Below are 23,793 nucleotides of genomic sequence, written 5' to 3'. Positions count from 1 at the left end.
TTCTAAGGAGCCAAGCTTACACCGAAACACTTGTCCTACGGTTTAAAAACATCTTGGCTAGGTATTTTCTTTCTTTATTTCTTTACTTAGCTAAAGCAAGTCAGAAGCATCCTGACTCTTCCAGAATAAAACAAATTGGAGCACGGGCCTGGGATTCAAACACAGAGATCTCCTTCCAGTCCTTTTAACAACAGCTTCTGCAAAAATGTCCCCTTTAGCATGTCCTGGAGGCGTGTATACTCCTGGAACGGCTTGGAGAGGGAGAAGTTAGTGACTAGCTTTCCCCGTGCAAACCAAGGTTCTCACACCCAAAGCCCCTTGGCAAGCACATGTGTTACATGCACTTGCTGGAAATGGTTATACTTTGTTCCTGGAAAATATGCTAATTTACTACGTATATGAATGGGGCACCTACATACCATGGGGGTGGGGAGATACGGAAAGATAGGGTTAAATGTCTGTCATTTGCAATCGGCAGATGAGGGTGGGATGCAAGGGGATCTGACAGTTCTCTAATGTGTAACAAAACAAGGTAATAGCAAAGAAAACGTCTTCCAATGAGTCTCAAATCTTGACATCTGTCCAACTCCTGCTGGTCTTAGGAAACTGAAAAGGCTTCCCCAGAAAGGGAATATGGAACAGAGGGTCCTGTTTGGGCTGTGAGGGACCATCAGACTACTTAAACCTAGTGGTGCTTCTCTGGGTAGTTCCTAGTTTACTGGTAAGAGGGTTGAGCCTGCAATATTGCTGCTGGAATGGGTTTGGTTGCAAAATCCTTTCTAGCCTTATGACCTGGAATCAGCTATTAAAGTGCAATAGTAAAACAGATGCGTGTAGCAACAGTCTGATGAGGCTCTAAACTCCTGACTCCTTGTAACTCCTTACCCAACTCACAATATGAGCAAAGAGCACTCCTGGGGGAGTTGTTATAAAACTGCAACCGCTTATTTCTTCAGCATTAGGGTGTTAATTCAGGTCGGTTTACAACACCCTTGACTTCCACCATGATTAGCATTCACAGACAGGACAAGCACTCTTTGCTTGATTTAGTACCATGCATTTGTCTCCAGATGAGCTACAAGAGAATCCCACTACCAATCGCAAAGCATCTCAGCGACTCCCTGGAGGAGTACAACCAATGGCACATTCACCAGGAACAAGTGGCAGATTTTTAGCTGTGTAATGAGGTCACAGCCAAGTTCCTCACTCTGAGGAAGTCATGACCTCAGTTTCATCACTTACAGGAAAGGGTCTCATTGGAGCAAACAGGGCTAATGGCAGATGTCCTGGTGCTTCATACGTCATACCGTTAATGTCAATGACCTGCTAATACAGATGGTCAGCACCAAAGCTCACTGACCTTCAGATCTGCATCTCCAAGCTACAACCCTCAAAAATGAAGCTGGTAGGTACTGAGGAGAGCACCTTTAAAGGAGGCTGCATTTCCGTGGCTACTGCTGTATGCAGTACGAGCTAATGTTCCTCACTGCCACGTTCCCTGGTCTCATAGCTCGTGTTTTTTACCTCTTGAAACATCCAGGTCTTTCTACAGTTATTAAGAAGCAAAGACGACCAGGTTTGTTGATAGTGGTATTTCAGATGCTAAAGTCTTCAGAGGTTAGTAAACATCAGTGAGGCAGGAGGATACGTTTAGAGGATGCCCCATGGGCACTTAATTCTGGAGTGTTCCTGATCTGCCTTCATTGCCATCAAATGCTTTTGCTGTATTACTCACGGGCTTGTCTATGAACAAGTGTCGCCGGTTTAACTTTAAGGAGTTTATTTAAACTAACATGGTTCACCTGATGCAAACCCCTGCCTGGATACTCCGATTTCAGTGTACAAGTGGATTATAGCAGTTTGGCTTAAGGTGACTGGGAACAGATTCAAATTAACGCAAAATAAGACAGCCTTAAACCAAAATCGGAGCATCTGCGCAGGGGGTTAACTGGACTGATTTAGAAACTGATTTAAGTGAAACTGGCCTGCTGTTCTCACGTAGACAAGGCCTACCAGTACATGGGGTTATAGCCTATCACACAGTCAGATACACTTCTCCACAACACTCAATGAGGAGAGTGTACCCCCCGGGACAGACACATTGTATCTTTCCAAAGGGTGTAGCCAGTCCGGTCCCAGACAGCACTCCCCCTTTGGCCTAACGCACAGTGTCTCTGCCCAGTAAGGCTGCCTATCTCCTCACCCTTCCCGTCAGAACGTTGGCTTCACAGCCCCATGCACCCCGTTGGAAACACAATGCTTTAAAATTACATGGATCTTTTTCCACAGGCAGCTTCCCAGCGACTCTCCTTTTGGGACAGGTGCCCAGCACTTTTAAACAGACCGCTGCTTTGAACTTGGTTGGGTCTTTCCAGCCAAATGTATCGAAGTCTAATTCGAGCTAGGACACAGTGTCCTCTAGACCATGCTTGAGAGGTCTGGATTTCTGTGAATACTATAGTGCTGAACTGGCATGAAATGAAGAGCTGATCATGTGACTGGAGGAAATATTATATTCCTGTTGCAAGCTTTACATTAATTTCTGAGTCCAGCAAAGTCACGGCCTGGCAGCTCCAAAGCTATTTTGTTTACTTGCTCATGGGAAAACATCAAAAGGGTGTTTTATAGAAAGGAAACAATGCATTCAGCGGAGTGTCAAGTCAAGTTACAAGAGTTGGACTCTAAGTGCCACCTACACCCAAGGCATTGCACTGCTGTTCCTTAAGACTGGTTTGTTCACTGTCTGATGTGAAACTTCAGTCCGAAAGAACAAGGGCGAAAAAGCCTGCTCCTTGATCTCTCCCTGGCATTTGGTATGGCCATTCAGTCTCTAGATAACTGTAACAAACAGACAAAGAATAATTACTCCTGATATTTTGTTTTTGATTCCATGAGCTTCCCCCCTGCCTATGGCACATACTAGTCTAGTCTCCTGTGGACTGGAATACTTTGGTTGTTGAGGTTGGTGTGCGGTGGTGCTGGTGGGTTGTGATACACAAGAGGACAGACTAGTGGATGGCCATCGAGCCAGAGAGTGCCGTCACAACATGGACACCTTTGGATGCCCCCTGCTTTTCAGATCACACAGAGGGAGTGGCACTAGGATGGAAAGCACTTCGTTTTCTCATTCTTGGCATCTGCCTTTGAAACCCTTTTCCCGTATTCATGCATCGTCTTTGGAAGCCAAAATCCTCCCTCATTTTGTGTGTCATTGAGCTGCAGTTCCTGTCAGACCTGCAGCCAGCCTCTGACCTCCAAGGGTACTTACGTCACCTGTCAAAAGTATTCTCCCTCCTTTGGCCTAGACAGCGAGAGGGCTGGGAGAAATCTGGCACTGATGAGACATGAAACGGGCGCAGTTTGTTCCCCCCATAGTAAAGTCAGTCTTCTACTTTCACTATGGAACCTCTCCCCTTAATGGTGTCACCTAAGAGCCTTAATACTCTCTTCTGCTAAGGCTAGAGGGAGAAAACTACACAGGTGCCCTACTTTGACAATGCACTTGATTGCGAGTGCACAATTGGTGTAGCTTCCTAAGTCTGTTATTTAAGCCACCAGACCCCATACCAGACTTGCCTCCCCGGGTCCATTCCACGGGGTGGTTTGAACTACTCGTGGCAACAGCCAACTTCGCTGGGACTTGCACCAGCGACCCTTGGATCCATGAGCAGCAGAGCTATTCTTGAGCCAAAGGAGGGTCTCCATTAGCGGTCGGGGGCAATAAGATTCACAGCCTCCTCCAGACTCACAGTGGATTTCTTAGATTTAAATGATGCTGGTCACTTAAAAAAAAAATCTAGTCACAATGAGGGAGGAGGAAGAGTCGCTAGGGAGAGGCCATCTCTGGTCTTTGGGACCTCAGCCAGCTGAGTGCGGCTGATCTTCTTGTGCATTGATAGCATTCAGCCCCTCACATATTCAGGCCCAGAGGCTTCCGAGTCAGACATGCAGATTCACGTGGATGCACGCCCAGGGCAGCTCTCCATTTAATATATGAATTGTTTTCACATGTTTAAATCTTTTTTTGATTTCTTTCTCTCTTTTATACAAAATTGAACAGTGCAATTTTCAATGCAAAGACTGTTCCAGGCATATCTAGTAAGCCCGGGTCATGAGGGTCTAATTCCTTGGCTTATACCTCCCTACTTTCCTGCCAACATTATTTTAACAACACAGACATTTCTGTGCTCACACCATCCCCTTTCCCTGGCCCGAGGGATGTCACAGACAATGAAATACTTTTGCTGAAGTGTTCTCTCCCCTTGAAGGAAGAGCTGCCCTTCTTGGGGGAGGAGAGAGACAGAAATTAACTGGAAATGCATCCAGATGATCCTTTTCTTTCTTGGGACACTAAGTGCAGCTCAAGGTGATGGTGATCAGGAAATTCCTATTCTAAAAGTGAAGGTTAAAAATAGAAGGCCAGATCAGTAGCTGGTGAAAGTCAGCATAGCTCCACTGAAGTCATAGATCTACACCAGCTTACACTACCTGAGAGCCAAGGCTGTGTATTTAAGCTGTTGGCTGTCATTTAGAGCTGAGTACCTGAGACGCGGGATCAGTCATACAGCCAGCCTGCACGCCATGCCCATAGCTAGGCCTTCTGCCTGGCTGCTCGGTTCCTTGCAGATGAGATGCAGCTGCAATTTCCCCTATCATTGCTTCTTGAAGGCCCTCTCATCCTTTTCCCTGCAGCAAGGAAGCGGAATGTCCCAGCAATGCCAGGTACTCACGGATGGATGCAAATCTCAAGGCACCAGTCTTACGAACCCAATAACAAACTGAAGAGTCAGCAGTGTGGTGCTAAAAATAAACAGCTGTACAAAAGAATGTGTCTCAGCCTAGCTACAGCATGGAATACCTCCTGCCCAGAGACCAACAGAATTAGTTTGCCTTGGAAAGTCACTCGGTGCAGAGCAGAGGATAAAGCAAGGTAAAGCTTTGCTATGAGAATACCAGGTCTCAAGAGCGTGACAAAGGCAACTGGCACAAGCCAGTGCCTGGGTTTTCTCAAGTCATGTTTGCAGTGGTGCTGGGAATGCCTGAGCAGCAGAAAAGGAGAGATCACAAGCACTCTTATGGGCAGCGCTTGTCTGGCCCCAGATTGCTGCCCACGCTGCTTGCCAGTGCGAGGCCGTAGGGGCGTGGAACGTTCCAGACTGAAGTGTCCCCTTTTTCCCTGGCACTCTGCTGCTGCTTATATTGTGCAGGGGTGGGGAGCAGGGTCTACAGAGTGGCTACAGTCCTACTTTTCCAGTTGTTAAGGTCAGTGTGATGTAAAAATGACACAACTAAAGCACAGGTGCCACGTCTCCCTTTGGCGGAATTGGTCAAAATGCTCTGTCCGGTTCTCCTCTCACTTGCACTGGTGTGAGTGAGGAGACGCTGGCGTGAGTGAGGAGACGCTGGCGTGAGTGAGGAGACGCTGGCGTGAGTGAGGAGACGCTGGCGTGAGTGAGGAGACGCTGGCGTGAGTGAGGAGATGCTGGCGTGAGTGAGGAGACGCTGGCGTGAGTGAGGAGATGCTGGCGTGAGTGAGGAGACACTGGTGTGAGTGAGGAGATGCTGGCGTGAGTGAGGAGACGCTGGCGTGAGTGAGAGCAGAACCAGTATTTCTGGGCATGCACATGTGCTGCACTTGTGAGTATCCCGACTAGTAATTAAACGGAGAAAATTGGACAGGTCTTAAGGATCTACACTGAGCGCAACAATGGAACACACACATTCAAGGAAGTGAGCTGTAGCTCACGAAAGCTTATGCTCAAATAAATTGGTTCGTCTCTAAGGTGCCACAAGTCCTCCTTTTCTTTTTATATTCAAAAGAACGTCTCTTATAGTGCTCCAGGTCCTTTTGTGTAGGATATAGCGTAATGCCACGCGTTTATGTGACAGGATAGAAGGACGTGTGATCCAGAAAGCTGCGTGTGATTTAAATGTGCATTAGCAATCAGGATTAACAGTCAGTGGCACGAGGCAATGAAATGTAGAACAGACTGGAACTGAAGTTTTACACAGCTCCGGAGCCTGAGAGTGAGCGGACACCGGTTGGCTGGATGGTCGTCACTGCGCGTGTGCTGCAGTGGGAAAGAAAATAGGACTTTGTTTAGAAAGGAGACCGGTGGCGTTGCGACAGTGCTCTTTTCAGCAAGAGAGAGGAGTAACCCTACAGTGCGGCAAAATTCCCATTGATTTCAATGGGGCCAGGATTTCACTGCGAGCATCCCATCCAGCGTGCCCCCTCTCCACAAAGGGCTCCAATGGCCAGACCTGTGACTGTACTTCATGTAGGGCCTGATTCGGCAAGATGCTGAGGTCCAGTGGAAATGAAGGGCAGCTGACTGCATGTCAAGGTGGGGTCCAGCAATTCAGAGAACTGGGCCCCGATGTTTGCTCAGTTTGTCTCCACAATGCCTAAGTCCCGTCATCTAACTCCCTATTTGGGAAAGCCCCTTGGCAATATTGACTATGAAAGGTGCTGTCCGAAAGCAAATTCCTTTCGACTTCCCAAATGGTTCCCTGTCAGCTGTCAAAATTAGATACCAGTGATCTGGAGTCTGGACACACAAGGGCTCATGGACGATAAATGGGGGAAGAATGAGGTTGCACATTTCTACTCACCCCCAGTTCCTGCATTCAGATCTCATTATATAGATTGCTTTATGGTCATGTCAGCAAATTGGCCCCATATAAAAATCTCAATAATTTGTCATAACACTGGGAGTACGTCAGGCACCAACATTTGCTGAAGACAAAGGAAATGATTCAAGTGATGCATGTTCTAGAATATCAGAAACATTGGTTGCCAATTATCAAAGGTCCCAGCCCTCTGTCCCATTCTCTGCCTTGATATGCCAATATCAAGAACATCTGCAGCTCATTGTTGAATGGTCCTTTCTGCATGACCCACACCTGAAAGCCCTTTCAAGCTGCATTTCAGTGAGATGCACTGCTGAAAGAAGTCAAAATCCCATTTACAGGAGAGGCTGAGGAGTTATCTCCAGAAGCTCGAGTGAAAAAGAATGAGCCTTTCCTCCATTAACAAAGGGCTTGCAGCTCCCTTTTTAAGGCACTGAAAATACAGCACAACGAAGATTAAAAATGCATCCCAAGAATGTTAAACATGAGAGATCAGTAGATGAGATAAGCCACCTCTGAAGGCCCCGTGTCCTTGCCAAGTCTTGATGTAGTGTGGGTCTTGCTGTGGATGGATCAAGGCTACACAGGCCCAAGTCCATTCACAATTCAGACCTGTTGTTCCTCCAGAAAATTCTTCCTCAGGGGCAAACCCACCTCCACCCCCACTCCCATTCCCACCTCACCGCTACATAAGACTTTTCCTCCTTCCACTCTCAAGTCCTTGAACTTCCTACCAATGACTAGGCAGCCCAGCCACTCCAAGCCCATGCTGAAGGCGGCCAGCCAGTAGCAATCAGACGTGTTCTGCACCTGCTGCTCTGAGTCCAGCTCTCTGTTTCATCCAGGCCCCCTCCGACTACGGCGCCTGACTCCTGACTGGCTGAGGAGCCCTTACACTAGCACAGATATTGAAGGAAAGTAAGGAGAGAGGGTGGGGGACTTACTCGAGGAATCGTGTGACGTACTCCCTGCTGCAGCGGGACCAGGTGAGTGGAGAGGTGTCATACAGGAGCTGTGGAGACATGATGAAAGGTCTTTTCCCAACTGGCTCACAGTCATTGCCGCTTCCATCATGCTGAATCCCAAAACTGTGTAAGAGCACAGTCCCACAAAGGAGAGGTGAGCCGCACACTTGGATACAACAGCACAGGTGCTTTGCTTTCTAGCACATTCACATCAAGCCTTTCATTACAAAGACCTAGGACAGTTTCTCCCAGTTACTCTGTTCTTAACACACCACTGCTCTGCACAGAGATTTTACCTCGTCGTCAACTTTAATGAAGCCAGGTCCAATGCAATAGAAGTTACATCACTGTCAGTGTGAACCCAGCTGATTCAATGGACTGAACCCTGGGCTGGGAACCAGGAGACCTGTGATCTATTTCTGGCTCTGTCACTGATCCACTGTGTGACAGGGGCAAGCTCCGTCCTCTCTCTGCCTTGTCTATTTAGATTGTGAGCTCTGTGAGGTAGGGACTCCTGGGTGTATAGACAGTGCCCAGAGCAATGGGGCTCCAGTCACAGTGAGGGCCTTAATGCACTGCTGTATACCAATAACTAATCAATGTGTGGAGGGAAGTAGGTAGCTGGGTGATGTTGGGAATCCCCCCCCCTCCGTTACTGCACTTTATGCAGGGCCTGCAGCAGGGCATGGAGACATAGACGGGAAGGGACCTTGAGAGGTCATCTGGTCCAGTCCCCTGCACTCAAGGCAGGACTTAAGTATTATCTAGACCATCCTGACAGGGGTTTGTCCAACCTGCTCTTAAAAACCTCCAGTGGTGGAGATTCCACAACCTCCCTCGGCAATTTTGAGTTTCAGGGCTGGAAGTGGAGATGTGGACATGGGGTGGGTTTGCTGCCTGTCGAGAGAGGGCAGGGTGGAGACCAGGACAACACATACAATAAGCAGAGCTGAATGGATAATACGCAACAGATGATGTAGCATCCAATGAGCCTCTTTTCTGATCGCACAATACCTGAGAACAGTTGGCAGTTTCCTCAGATTTACTTGTTTGAAATTTGATGCACTTTCATGTGATTATTGTTTTAACCCCACAGAAAGTATTTGATTCTTGCTGTATTAGAGCTACATTTGGTTAGTTATGATTGGTCAGATAAGTCACATGCTATTGTTTCTTGATTGGGCAAGCATGCTATAGCCACAAGTATGAATTTAAAATTAGGTTTCCACAACTACTCGTGCATTCAACTTTGCAGTGCACTTTCCATGAATATTGCTGCCAGTAAAACACGCTTGCACAAATGGTCCTGAGAAGTGAATGCACAAAGGGTACTGAGTGCAGACTAAGCAAAGTTGGATAAAATTCAGGCAGATACTTGCAGCTCTTTTCTTGCAGTGGGGCGGTGAGTCAACACTGGCAAGACTGCAAGGCTCCCACAGTGTGGAGTCCCAAGTGGTGGCTCACACTTAAAATTGGCCCTGTGAGTTATTATCTGATGTATGTAAAACCCAAAATGTACAGGGTACAATTTTCCAAAGCACCAAGCCCCACTGTAAGTCACTTAGGTGGTTTTGAAAATTTTGCCCACAAACAAAAATGAAAGGGATACAGCCTCATAATCTCCTCTCCATAGTTACTCTATGTCCTTCCAACCCAGAGGCCTGCTGCTCCTCTCACACTGGTGTAAGTCCAGAGTATTTCCGCTGAAGTCATTGGCTTAAATCCAGGGCAAGTGAGATCAGAATGCGGCTAGAGAACTCAGTGCAAGAATGATTGACTAAGCCCAACTGCCTGAAGAGGATGATGAAAATTAGCTTGTTTCCAATTTGTTCTCGATGAACAAATATTTGTCTCATATAATCACTGCATACACTGGCGTACAGGAACGTGCTGTTCACAGTCTGAACCTTGGGGAGTCACTGCCTAGCTCCTTGTTCCCACAAATGGTTCATTTTGTGCTTTTGAAAATGCACAGCCGCCAAGCTTAATAATGCCTATATTGTTGCTTTCCCACTCATTGAAATGCATGGACTTAGAAATGTATTTATTACACACTGTCAGCAGTAACTACATCTAATCTGGAAAGCTCCCAGGGGCAACAGATATAAAAGACAATGAATCCAGGTGCTGACAGGGACAACAAAGCACGCAGTAAATGGTGTTACTTAATTTAAAGGCTGTGGTTTACTACAGCTGTCTAGGCTGTCTGTAAGTTGCCATTTTGACATATTATTCACTTCTGTATATTTCTGAGGCATTTGCTAAAAATGTAATTGAAATAATGTGGAAGAAATACTGCCTGCAAAGAAGAGGATCTATGTGGTATAGCTGATATCAAACCCAATGGGGGACGTAGAAGGGGAAAATGTAAAGCAAACATTTAATTAATGGATCAATGAATTCAAAGTTTAGTGCAAGTCAGTGAATATATCAATACATGGTACTTTCCTTAAGGTATATATTTTTATGTAAATATAAAAGAATTTTGAAGTAGTCTTTCTTATTTCAAACTCAAACAAGGAAAAGATGAGACTATTGAACAAAACTGATTAAATTAAACTTCAGATAATCTATACTTACCCACAGAAATGTGATATACACAATATGAGACGAAATTAACATTTAAAATATATAATGGTTTCCTGAAGCTGTATTAAACTGCTATTTAAAAGACCTTTCCAAAAGTTAATTGCATTAAACAGGTTGGAAAAACAACCCAAACATTTGTCACCAATTCTATAAATAAACTAAATTTGAAGAATTCCTAATTAAAAAGTCTTGTTCAAAACATTTCACGAACTCTGGTTTGATCTTGGGCCAGTGCATTTACAGAACACCATTCAGCTTGCCTTGAAGTCAGAGTTCAGTCAGACTGGATTTGACATATGAATGTAACTGCACTGGGACTCCTGGGAGTGTGCAGAGACAGTTTAAACTCAGAAAATAATAAAGTTCTAAAAATGAAACTCTCTGAGCAAAATCCTCAGGGTAAACTCAGAACTTCCACTGACTTTAGAGGGAGTTTTGCCTGAGTAAGGCAAGGCTGAGCAGGGGGTTGGACTAGATGACCTCCTGAGGTCCCTTCCAACCCTGTTATTCTATGATTACAGATGGATATTTTCCCATTTTGTGTACCACCTGCACTTTTTAAAGTAAGAGCTGAATGGTGTGTCTTTCCAGGAGAGGGGTCATGAAAGAGATTAAACAAATCCCTAAGTACCTGTGTCCGAGTTCATGTGCCACGGTGAAAGCCAGGGGAAGTCCTGTATCCTCATTTATATTACAGCTTCTGTGATGCTGACACATTCCTGACACGTGAGAGAGACCCAGAGTCTCACAAGGCCTGTTCATTGCAGCACAGATGTCTTTCCTTTTACATGCAGGGGGAAAAACAAAACACACACACAGGACAAACCGGTTGTTTGAATCGTAGCATCTTCCAAAGTGTCAAAATAAAACTGAGCAAAACTATTGTCTGAAAACTCTGGAGTGGGGTCAGCAATTAGATTGAAAGGGGAACGCCCAATGTTGCAAGGTTTGTATTGAGTAGGGGATGGTAAACATCTCCCTAAGTAGAAGGGACTCTGGTCTCACTTCGATACAGTAGGCTCTCTGTGCTGTGTACCTGATGGATACAATTTGCACAATGCAATTATATCTGCAGCCTCTGGCTGATTGGGTGCTGGGGTTCCATCCTGTGACATGACATAGTATCTAGCTAACCCAGCTGTAACATATATAGTGTGTATATAAAAGGTGACAACATATTAACTGTTTAAACAGAAACAAAGAGTGGATGCATCTGAATGTAACAGAATTATGGCCCTCTTTTTCCATTTGCTCTCCCAGGAGCCCATCTTACTAAGGAGCCTGGTTAATTTAAAATCAAAAGCAGCTTGGTTCCATTAATTCCACTTTAAAAGTACAGCTGGGGCTGGGAATAATTAAGCAATGGGACACAACAGGCCGGTGCATTTCTTGCGGGATTACCTCAGCCCCAGATAGCTATGGCAAAGTGACTACAGCCACCCAAGAAGAACAGTAACAATAACCTCACAGGCATGTACTGCCCTACAGTGTCTTATTTCTATTGCAAAGTAAATCTCCTGGAGAAAATGAGGGTGTTGTGGGAGATGCCATGCTTCTGAATGTATTGGGAGTTAGTGAAACGACTTGAGATCACCAAAGACCAGACTACAGTGGCTTAAAGCCAGCAGACTGTACCCCTTACCCATAAGGAAAACACACTTGGGCTGGGATCCTCAAAGAAGCCTAAAGAATCCAAGTGCCCAAATCCCACAGGATTTCACTGGGAATCAGACACCCTCCCTGATGCTCTTTTACAAATCCATAAGACAAAATGGCAAGTTTATACAAGTGAACATCCCCCGTGGGGGTCAGGAAACTGGAGATGGGGTCAAACCAAAACCTTGCATTTTAACAGCCCCAGATGCTGGTAAATTTGAATCCATATTCCAGATTTGGATCCGAACTCTGAGGCTAGTGCCAATCTTGGGAATAGGCTAATCTCAAAACAGCAGGTTGCATCTCTAGTTACATGTGTAAGTGTCAAAAAAGGGCCCACATAAGGAAAATGGAATTTAAATAGCCTCCTCTTTCTCTCTCACACATTAGATCCTAGTGTCTCTCTCCAGCCTAGTGTCTCTCTCTATCTCCCAGCTTTTTAGGTATTTCTAACTACTTGGTAAATTGCTGAAACCAGAGAGCTAGCGCAAGCAGAAAGCACAAAGCAGGATACCTGGTGAGCAAGACAGCTACGTCATGATGCAATGGGTGGGCATCTCCTTTCACATTGATGTTTTTCTGCCATTTGCAAAAACTTTTCAAGGTGTTGTCTGCATGGTGGGTGATTTTCAAATCTTCCTACCAACATAAGAAAGTAAAAGTCTGCTGTCACGGTGTTGTCCCTTTTGTCACTTAGAGACACTGGGGGCAGATTCTGATCTCAGTTACACTAAATTCAGATTGGAAGTAACTACACTGACTTAGATGGAATTACTCCAGATTTACACCACATAGCTGAGCTCAGAATCCACCCCTTTTTTACTGTCATTTGACTATGATCAAGTGGAAATGTTAGACAGTCTAGTGAAGGAAGTAAAAAAAACCTGCAGGCAAATATTCCCATTAGGCTGCCGAATCTTTTACAAGGATGCAGCTGTGGGAAACAGATCAAACAGCTGAGCAGCTTTAGGCTTAGCTGAGAATGATAACTGCAGCTGGGAAGCACAAACAACCAGCATTTCACATCAATCATACAGTGCTGCTAGCTGGGATGCTCCTATGGGACTAAGCCAATTCTGGAAACTAGAGAGAAGACTACAACATCTACTAGGAAACACCCTAACTCACAGTCATCTCTCTGCCAGAGTGGAGCCAGCCCGCCCCTAATTTTAATGGAAATGCTGCCAAGAGCAAAACAGCATGTCCAGTAGGCAGTAGGGCTAGTTCCCGTAGGTTGCTGGATGGGGAGGATGATGCCTGTATTTTGTTGGGAATCCTTTATGAACTACTGAATACATGGCTACTTCTCAATATAAGGGCCAGCTTCTACAGCTTCTCTGCCTGTGGAACTCCCGCTGGCTTCCAAGAGAATCCCACCCATGCAGCAGTCACTGCATCGAGTCTCTAGTGTCTGTGTTTATTCTGTGCAAGATCTTTCTGGACATGCACATGAGATGAAAGTGAGAGTTTATGGGCTTTCATGGCCAGTTCTCAACTGACCATACAGAAGCATACTGAGCTGCCAAGATGGAAATGGACCAAAAATATTAGTCATGTAGTTTTCTTTTTACCTCATCATCTTCTAACAGGATAAGACGAACTATTGCAATGTTGATAGGGTTTCCAATGCTGGCATCATGGAATATACCTGCCACCTGCAGAAATATAAACAGCCAATGAAATAATGGGCAGGAGAAAGCAATCACTCTGCTTGCAATACTCATGGCAAACACATGGGCTAGAGAAGCATGGTCCTAAAAGACACTGCTGGATAGTGTAGCCCCAAATCAGAAGTTCCTTAGAATCAGGAATGGGTCCAACTCCAGGGAAGTTCAGACCCAGAGCTGGACCTAAACATTAATGACATGCCCAAATCACTACTAGAAATCATTAGAGCTGCGAATTTCAACCAAAACCGAGTGTGGGAGCGTGCTCACGCTGTGCAGTGACCGAATATGGTTTCTCAAGGGGAACTGCCCCAACTTGGTGCAACACCATTTGCTCCATCCGGGGTGATGCCCCACCAGCCTCTGCTGGAACCGCTAGCCACATCCAAACCTGTGTTACTTCGGTCCCAAAAGAGGAGCAGGCTAATTGTGCCAAATTATGCTAAACTGCCTGGTGGTTTTATGATATGAGCAAATACCAGCAGGTGACTAGACTGAGATCACTAAGTTCATTCCACTTGTGACCTCAGACAAAACTGAATGTGGGTCTCTGGAGGTGAAGGGCTAGCTCATTAACCCAAGATGCCACCTACCTTCCAATTAAATGAGTCTCTGAGCTCTGAAAGATTAAGCATCAATGTTCGCTGTTGAAGCATATGAATGCAATTACTGTAGTTAACTTTTCAAGCCTGCATTTGACTTTTATTACAGCCCTTACGGCACATAACATACACTCTCCTAGTTCTGTGCCAGGGTTTTTCATCACCTATTACTGGCTGCTTTACTTGCCTCTTTCCCTTTAACTGTTCACAAGGACACATTCGTAGGAAAGCCATTCACATATCCAATGCTAGCCAAGCTAGTATTCCACTCGGTCCTGGGTCAGCTGGCCCCAGCTTAGAGCATTGTTTGGTGGGCTGCAGGAAGCTGTTTCTAGATGAGGTTGCTAAACATGACTGCATCTTCTCTGCAGCTCTTGTGTGACATGTGACACTAACACCGGAAACATCGGGAGTCGTGGGCACGAAGGACTGGATCCAAAGTCAATGGGAATCTTTGCATTGACTCTCGTTGCTTAGGATCAGGCCCAAAATGAGGGCAGGCTATGACTTTCCATGTATTTATCAAGCAGAGAACTGTCAGTTGCCTTACATGTGTGCATGGGGGAGTAAGGGAGCGTTAGCCACAGCCTTCCTCCCCTGCACAAGCAAGTGGCATGACTGGAAAGGGCTGAACCCTGGAAATGCAAATGACCTGTATATATGCCACTGACCTGTATGGGTTATATTTAGGCCTCCAAGGACACCAGTGGATTTCACGGTCATGGAACCCAGCACTCACCATGTTCATTACGGTCAGCACGTACTTTTCTATATTTTCACTTCCGTGATACTCCACCATCTTGGTGTCCGCTACCACCAAGGTCTCCACCCACTTCTCCTTGCTGATGGAGCGCTGCTTTATTCTTCGCTTCCTCTGCTGTTTCTGTTCCCATCTCTCTCTCCGTTTCTCAGACGTCTCCAGGCTTTGCGGAGATTCTGAAGAATGGAGAAGGGAATGGGCTTTCGATAACAGCTGAAAGCTTGGTGGAATATAAGAGGATTTTTTTTTTAAAAAGGAACTAATTCCATTTAAGCCACTAGAGCTCTCAAGACACAGACCATTGACTGATAGACCATTTACTCACTCTTACCTACTCTGTCGAGCCACATGTTCAAAAGACCACTTAGAAGAAAGGCCTCTGAACTCTTTCCGTTGCTTGGTGGCATTAGCGTATTGGAGAGAAATCCAAATGTGGGTTTGGCTCAAGTTCTTTTACTGGAACTCTGCCCTGGAATATTGCACGCGGGTCATGGAGAAACTCAAACAGCAACGGGAAACCTACATTGCACAGTTATTAATATTTTTATTTATATACCAATTTATTATGCAACCCTCAAGGAGTGTCTGGGCACATACATGATAGATAAATAATATTAGTGGCTGAACAATCTGGGCCGTTTTCACCCATGCAGCACAGGAGGTTCTGCCAGGGGACCACAGCTCCCTAATACAATGAATTCACTGCCCCATAAACTGGATTGACGGTTCACACCAAATCCTAAAGGTCTCCAAGGGTCCTGACCAAGCTAGAAAAGCCACCAAAGACCTAACCTCAGGCTTTGCAGGGCTGCACAGGAGATGGAATTCCCCTAAGAATCCCCTGGGCCTGCCACCAGGCGTTCCACCCTGGGGAGAGACAGCAAGAGCGTTCATGCAAAAAAACAGGGGAAAAGATGGCATGATGCTGAAGGGAAGCTTGAATGGGCCTAATTACATAGAGCAACTGGGCAGTCTCATGTGGAGAGTTCTTCTGTGATGCTGCCCCGTGTCAGGGTCAATCACAGGCTAAATAAGAGCTTTACTAACCACATCATAAAGAGCTGGAATTGCTTTTATGTTCAGGCTGGAATGGGTCAGGATTACTTCATTAACAATAAACTTGTACATATTTACGGTCTGCATTGTGCTTTAAATAATGAGAGAAAGTTTGCCCTCTAGTCCTAAAGAATCCCAAATATCCAGATAATTTGAGAAGTCTCCAGTGCTAAGATATCATCGTGGAAGTTTAATGAAAATAACTTACTTAGAACTCATTTTTGTTGCAGTCTTTGCTGTAAAGCTTTGACTTATGTGGGTCTTATGATGTGGTGCAACTGGTAAAACATGGAGTTCTGGACACCAAAGGAAGTGTGTATATAATTATAACTGCAAACACCATCTTAAATACTCACCCTGCTGTACGTGTATGTTCACTGAATGCCGCAGGACGCATTGGAAGAAAACAGCATATGTGGTGAATGTACCATTTCTTGCTGGGTATTGTTTTATAAATGAAATCAGCCCCTTTAATAATCCAAAGTGGTAGGACCAGAATAATGGAAATCCTACAGATTTTCTACATGTTCTTTTCCATAGTGTGATTGGGACTAAATTACTAATCTATACTCTAGTGGAAATTTACATGCATCATCATCTGGCCAAACGAGGCCCCAGGGGAGTCACTCATTCATTATCATAAATTAATAGATTTTTAAGGCCAAAAGGGATCATTTGCTTGTAATGGCAGACTAAAGATGCTCAATTTATTTATCTTAACAAAGAGAAGGCTAAGAGATGACTTGACCACAGTATACAAATACCTACATAGGGAAAGACTTCTGACATAGAGACCTCTTCAGTCTATCAGACAAGGGTAAACCAGGTTCAATGGCAGGGCGCTGAAGCTAGGCCAATTCAGTCCTAGGTGCAACCTTTTAAGAGTGAGGGTAACTAACCACTGGAACACCTTTCCCTCGGCATGGGGTGGATTGTCCATCATCTGAAGACTTTAAATCAAGACTTGAATGAGTTTCTGAAAGGTTGTTTGTGGTGGTGTTGTAGCTGTGTCAGCCCAAGGATATGAGACAGACAAGGTGGCGGAGGTAATATTATTGGGCCAACTTCTGCTGGGGCAAGATACAAGCGTCCAGACTGCCCAGAGTTCTAACAGATGTGCTCTACATCAACCAGAGGGAAAGGATTCCTGGAAGCAGGAGTCACAGGGTGAGGTCTTCTGGCCTATGTTATGCAGGTCAAACTAGAGTAGTGGTCCCCAAACTTTTTACTTCATGCCCCCACCTCCCCAGAGCCGGGGCCAGGAGTAGGGCCACGGTTCTCGGATGTGGGGGACGCAGACAGAGGGAAAGGGGCCGAGGCTGGGACCAGAGCTGGGGGCAGGAGCAGAGCCTTGTCCAGGGGCCTTGTCCAGCAGTTGGGGTCCCAAGCATGGGGCTGGCAGCCATGGCCAGGAGCAGAGCCTTGAGAGAGGGGGCCAGCGGCTGGGGCCAGCAGTGGAGCCGGGTGGCACTCGCTCCCCGCCCCTCCCCCGTGGGGGCTGGCCCAGGCCCTAGCCATGCCCCCCCCCCAAACATTCGTCCATGCCCCCCTAAGGGGGGGCAGACCCCACAGATTGGGGACCTCTGGACTAGATGATCATAGTAGACTCTTTTGACCTTTAAACCTATGAATTATCTAGTCTCATCCTCCACATGGTACAGGCTATAGAATTTCACCCAGTGAATCCTGCTTCAAGCCCACAGTATGTTCAAAGTATGTTCATAGTGTCTTAGAGTTACACATCACACAGATTTACTGCTCCTCCGCTATCTAGTGTACCTTGCACAGGGAACAAAATGCAGCTCCTGTCCAGTGGCGCTCTGTACCATCCACCCTACTTCACCTGGGAAGGAATTCTACTATGCTCCACAGCCGCAGAGAAGCCACGGTGAGGATGGGAAGCATATTAGGTAATATTCTTAACCAACCCTTTTCTGTCTCCTTCGTTGTCGGAAGGACGCGTGATTGTGCTGATGATACTTTCTGTGGCAGCAAGTACTGAGAAAATTTGGGCTCTTGGACCAGCTGTGGAGGGTCTCACCTGTTCTGCAGTGGATTCAATTTACAAATTTTCCAAAGGAGCTCATAACCAAGGAACTGTGCATTTAAACCTTTCTGCCTTGGCACACAAGGTAAATAATGTACCGTTTGCTTCCTGCCCTGGCAATTGAGAAGCCTGTCTAAAATACTTACACAGCTCCCCATTATCACAGCAACTGAGCATTTCACAATCTTTAATGTATTTATCCTCAGAACACCCCAGTTAGGTAGGAAAATACTATTTCATAGATGGGAAGCTGAGATACAGAGAAATAAATGACTTCCCCAAGGCCATTCAAGATATCTGTGGCAGAGCAGGGAATTGAATATGGGTCTCTCAGTCCCCAGGCCACTGCTCTTATCACTGGGCTATCCTTTGCCTCTGAAGAGAGTGGTAACATCTTTGTGAAAAGCCTCAGAATTTCATAAGGGACTAGACACGGTATCCTTCTCTGAGGCTGGCACAGGTTCACTCCCAAGCCTGCAAAATCGAATCTGCTCTAGCTCCTGTCCAATAGAACAGTCAATGTTTGAGGTACAAAATGTAATTTGGAAACTCTTGGGTGATGCTGTAGTGATCATGGTGTGTTAGTACTTATGTGGGGAGAATGCCTGACAGTAGAGGGCTGTTTAATCAAGCAGACAAAGGCATAATAAGCTCCAGTGGCTGGAGGTGAAGCTAGATAAATTCAGGCTACAGTTAAGGAGCAAAATTTTAACAGTGAGGATAATGGACTATTGGGACAGTTTACCAAGAGATGTGGTGGATTCGCCATCACTTAAAGTCTTTAAATCTAGATTGGATGTCTTTCTAAAAGATATTTTCTAGCTCTTCCACAAGTTGTGGGCTTGATATTGGAATAGCTGAGTGGAATTGGGTGGCCTGTCCTATTCAGGAAGTCAGACTAGGTGACCATAATGGTCCCTGATGGCCTTAAAAGCTGAAATTTATGGAGGGGGCCACTGGTCTTTCCAGGCATGCTCTTTTCTTGGAAAGGAAGCCTGCTGATTTCAGTCTTCACATCTCTCCTATTTTGGATCAGTTATTCTAGATCAAATAATCCCCACCTAAATTCCAGAAGAATGTAGGAAGCCCACTGCTCTGGAAGAATTTGACTTCAGTGGAGCCACTATTTCACTCTGAAAGTCCAACCAGCTGCTAAGTCACAAAAAACTCATATTTGCAAGAAAACAAACAGTCACCACGAAGCAGAAAGTTGACGTTGGAGTGGAAGGAAAACATGGCAATCAGTGGCTTGTGGTTTAGGGCTGCAGTGACTGAGCACATGCACGTGAGAAGACGTAGCAAATGCAGAACTCTTGCCACGTGACGATAAAAATGCTGCCCTCCAGCGTAACCCTTGTTACTTGTGGGACTCAAGTTATGAATGCCACAAAATGATTGCCTGGTGCCGTACAAGCAAATTCCTTAGCAGCTGTCACTCACTCATGACCGGCAATTTGAAAAGCGGCCAGCCCTTCCATAATACAAACGTCTGCGGAAATAATGTTTGTCTACAATTCTGGAAACTTGGCACTCTCTTTGAGAATAGCTGTCAAGCTATTGATACATCTGTTTATCCTAGAGTTTCATTGTGCTACCCTCATTGTAGTACCTGAGCATCTCCCACTTCAAAACTTGTCTTGGATTAGTAGACTTCGTGAAGGCTCTGGCTCTGTCCCTTTTGGGGCATAAATGCACTTGCAGTTTGGGTATGTCTTTGCTGGAAATATTCTGGATGACCTAAGAGATTTCTTTTTAGCCAGCCTATTGCTAGTTGGTACGCTGGACCTGCAGTACAATACATTCCAGGAATAAAACCCCAAACTTCAGTATGATTTAGCATCAAATTAATGTTCAATTTCTATCCCTCTTGCAGGCAGAGTTGTGTGTGAGGATGCTGAATGCTTTAGCACAGGAGGTAGATGCTGAGCTTTGATATCAAAGGCACTCAGCACCTAGCAGGATGGGGCCCCAAGTGTTTATCTTTCATTGTCCTATTATTAAAATCTGTTATCCTCTAGCTGCTTTTGACTCACTATGAAACTGCAATAAAGGAGATAAAATACCTTGGACTCCACATGTTCCCAAGGTATCGGGCTGTTTCCTGTCTCGCTTTCTGCTGGATTCCACTATCGACTCTTCTTCCTCATATTTTGGAGCATGACGTTTATAGATCCTATGGGGACGGGCTGTCCCGTCCTCGTGCTTATTTGTAGCCTGAGGTTCAATGAAATAGTCTTCATTTGCAAGCCGAAATACACCTCTCTGGGAGGGGGAGAGAAAGTCAGTGTCATTTGTATGATGCATTGGCTCACGGTGAAGACAATTACAGTGGGATGGGCTTGCAGAATTTGTCATGCAGAAATAGATGCTTTGTAAAGATGTTGCTTTTGCCCCTTTATCCATGCTGAGAACTATAAGCTCCCAGACACAGAACAACAAACCAGCGTGGACTGAACACACTAGTCAAAGGTTAGGGTTAGGGTTAGGGTTCAGAAAGCAAAACTCATGCATGCACTGCAAAGTTTAAATGCCTCCAGTTAGAAACAAAGGGCAAGGCTGTTTGATGCTGAGGTGCTCAATAACAGTAAGGATTTAGACAGAGACAGACAGAGGCTTCTGAAGACAAGCAGACACAGAAAACACCAAGAGAGAACAGTAAGGTTATGTGGGCGAGTAAGTTGCAAGCTTCTTTTTCTCTCCTGTGTTAAAATCACTCTTTGCCTCTGCCCTTATTTAAACAGTTCTGTTACTCTTCTGTAACAGACCAACGTACTACATCTTATCACAGTGCTATTCCAGCATTTTGAGTAGTTTTTTGTAGAACGTTGCAGTATTTTTATTAGGGTGTCCCTCTAAATTCAAGGTAGTTGCTGCTGCCCATTTACACGGTATAAGCACCCATGGTTTTTAACCACCCTTAACCAAAGTGCCAGCTTCTGGCTTCTTATGCTCACGCATCAGAACATCTTTAGGGAAGCAGAGGAACACGAAGCTGTAGGGGTCCAAGTTCACTGCAGGAACTCAAAGCTGGGAAACTCAGAGTTACTCACTGAGCCAAACAATTGCACGGACAGCACAACGAGGAGGTGCTATTGGCATCTTTCCTTTGGCAGGAAATGAAATCCTAATGCTTTCATTTGTTTAATAAACTCTCCCACTGCTGATCGCTATGGGGCTCTGTGTTTGAGTCTCAAATCTGTGATATTGAACGATATCAATAGTAACTACAATTAGGCAATGCTCCCATTCTCCTGACTTCAGCCTCTCTGAATTTGCTCTGTGTATCTGTTTCATTCCTAGGAACAGGGAGTTTTGGAGAAGGAGTTTGTAGGTTTCTCAGTCGTGGATGATCACTGAGCTGCGGGAGGGTAGTGCTGCTAGAAATGTGATTTGAATGTGTCTGCATGTTGTAACAGCACTCTGTGGGTTCTGAGCTGCATTGATTGCTGTGGAGTAGCCTTGCTCTCTGTCTGGCTTGTCTGAAGTGGATTGTTGTGTAGGATGCTTACATAATAACCCATTCGTTTTCAGCTTTGTTTATTATGCTTTTGATCTGACATTTTCATTACTTTTGCATGCCACAAGCAGGAAAAAAACGAGGGAAGATTAAAATGTGGCACAATAAAGCCTTGTTGTTAGACTCTCCATTTATTCCAGGAGACGTTTTGTAAGTATGATCATCAGTTCACCAGGCTTCACATGCTACAAGAGGCCTGACTACGAGCAATTAGCTTCTCCTTTCCCCAGAGGGCTAGTTCCACACTGTGGAAATCTTCCAGCCACATGGCATACAGAGACACAACTCAATTCACTTTTGCTCCGGTGGCTTTCAGAGCTATTTCTATTTTGTTTGTTTGCTGTTGTTACAAAGACACTGAAAAAGGGAATTTCTGGACACTTATGGCTCCTTATTACAGGGTGGCTGCCTCTTAAGGGCTGGAGGCCTGGGGCCAACCCTGAAGAGGCACATCTGGGTATGGATCAGGTGATTTTCCCTATAAAGCGCAGAAGATGAGCGCAGTGAAGGGATAGTTGCTACTGCGGTGGGAGAGCAGGGACTGCTAGGAGTGGGCTGGCTCCAGCAGAAAGTCCGGGGACTTGGCAATGCGACTCCAGCCAGGTAGGGCCTGGGAGTGGCCTGCCAAAGCGGGAAGCCAAGCCCTAGGCAGGAAGGCCTGGAAGGAGGGTGATTAGAGACTGCTAGGAGTGCACAGAGGAGATTCCTGGGATGGGGGACTGAGACTACAGGCAGGAAATGACTGGTAGTGACCTGATGAGGGTTAAATGGATGGACTTTGGTTTGGACTTAGTTTCATCCTTGAGTTTATTTTAATCTGATCCAGACTCCAAGAAGGGGTGTTGTGACTGGACAAAAAGGGTGTGTGGAGTTTCCTTAAGGAGCCCCTTGAGTGGGAAACTGAGGCAGGCTACCTGACGCATGACCCCAGGCCATGCAAAGACGCTCTGGTGTAGGCCACTTCTTCACGCTCCTTTTTTTCTCCTGCTACTTCATCCCACAGTGAACCCAACATGCTCCAACCTCACACGCCCAGGCTGGGTCTGGCAGGGTCCCACAGGAGCCGCACACCACCGAAGAGCAGGATTTACCCCCCCAAATTAGGCCCTGATCCTGCAACCGGATTCACAAAGACAGGCCCTTATGCACATGCAAGGCCTCAGTGTCTTGAATGGGCTTTGTACAAGGGTCTAGCTGTACAGATCCAATTGCACGGTTGTGGCCTTAATTAGTGGTGGTAACCCAGTGGTCTCCATGGAAAAGATGATGGGTCTGTGATTTCCCAGATGCTGAGCATCTATAGCCCCCATTGATTTCAGCTGGAGCTTTGAAAACCAGGCTCATGGAGCTGAAATTCATTTCTTATGGTGTCTCTTCTCTTCTCTCTGTTGCTAACACCAGCCCCACCAAACCACCTAGTTCCTTGTCCTGTGTATTGCTATCCTCCACGATGCCTCCTGCAAACAGAACAACCTCTGTGTGTGTCTGATGCCTTCTGCCCTTGGGGCCCAGAAACACTAATAAAAAAATCAATTATCCAAACTTTGGAGACGTTTGTATTTGGACCAGAGCTTCCCAACTGGGCCCATCTCTATCAGGCAAATGTAGGGGTTAATATTGTGTTCTAGCCTATGGAGGAGATGGGGGTTCCACTGCAAATCCCGAGGCTGGGACACCAAGGACAGTGTGGGTCTCCGGCTCTTGTCCACATGAGCCATATTCTTTAACAATAGTTCATGTGATCTTCCAGTTGATGCTTGGTTGATTCTTTCTTGTCTGTGTGCTGGGGTGTCCATCCCACACTTGCCCTAAAGGGGTTAATGGAGGCAAGATGGGCCAATTAACCTATTAGGCAGGAAGCTGGGAGAATTACATCTGAGAGGAAGACCCTGATGAGGGGAAGCTCACCTGTGCAAGAACAAGTGGGGCTCCTATAAAGCCAGAGAGGGGCTGCAGAGCATAGGTTGCAGTCACTCCCTGGGAGGAGGGAGTTGTGAGGCTGGCAAACCCAGGGGGGTGGGGAGAGCTAGAAGGTATGGAAGAAGCTTAGGGAAGGGTAGTAAGGTCCAGGAGGGAACGGTCCTTGGCTGCTGAAGAAAAGGCCCCTGAGATGGAACCCAGAGTAGGGGTCAGGCCCGGGTTCCCCTCCAGCCACTGAGGAAGTGGCACTGGCTGGGCAGTGAATGGGAAGACTACCTGAGCCCATTTGGCAGGAGAGACTTTGGTACCATGGAAAGGAGAAACAGAGAGTGACCTGGTCAGAGCGCCCAGTCATGAAAAGGAGGCTGCAGGGCCCAGAGC

General features: G+C 46.0%; 1 protein-coding gene across 3 annotated transcripts in view; it reads right to left on the bottom strand.

The window, feature by feature from the left end:
* ADAMTS7 (ADAM metallopeptidase with thrombospondin type 1 motif 7) overlaps window positions 1-23,793 on the bottom strand; it is a 138,188-nt gene that overhangs the window by 101,803 nt on the left and 12,592 nt on the right. Inside the window, exons 1-7 of one of the 3 annotated variants that reach the window (XM_077829172.1) lie at window positions 20,039-20,070; window positions 15,204-15,341; window positions 14,852-15,048; window positions 13,415-13,498; window positions 12,358-12,482; window positions 10,819-10,968; window positions 7,578-7,721 (exon numbers count right to left, since the gene is read on the bottom strand). In XM_077829172.1, the coding sequence (XP_077685298.1) occupies window positions 7,578-7,721; window positions 10,819-10,968; window positions 12,358-12,482; window positions 13,415-13,498; window positions 14,852-15,048; window positions 15,204-15,279 (776 nt within the window). In that variant the 5' untranslated portion in view covers window positions 15,280-15,341; window positions 20,039-20,070. Of the gene's footprint in view, window positions 1-7,577; window positions 7,722-10,818; window positions 10,969-12,357; window positions 12,483-13,414; window positions 13,499-14,851; window positions 15,049-15,203; window positions 15,342-20,038; window positions 20,238-23,793 lie in introns of those variants that run through there. The other 2 variants (XM_077829171.1, XM_077829173.1) reach the window with 2 other exon arrangements.

The sequence above is a fragment of the Eretmochelys imbricata genome, chromosome 10 (assembly GCF_965152235.1).
Source record: "Eretmochelys imbricata isolate rEreImb1 chromosome 10, rEreImb1.hap1, whole genome shotgun sequence".
NCBI classification, from domain to species: domain Eukaryota; kingdom Metazoa; phylum Chordata; order Testudines; family Cheloniidae; genus Eretmochelys; species Eretmochelys imbricata.
Note: the sequence above shows the minus strand (reverse complement) of the source record. Positions and strands in the feature narration are given on the sequence as shown.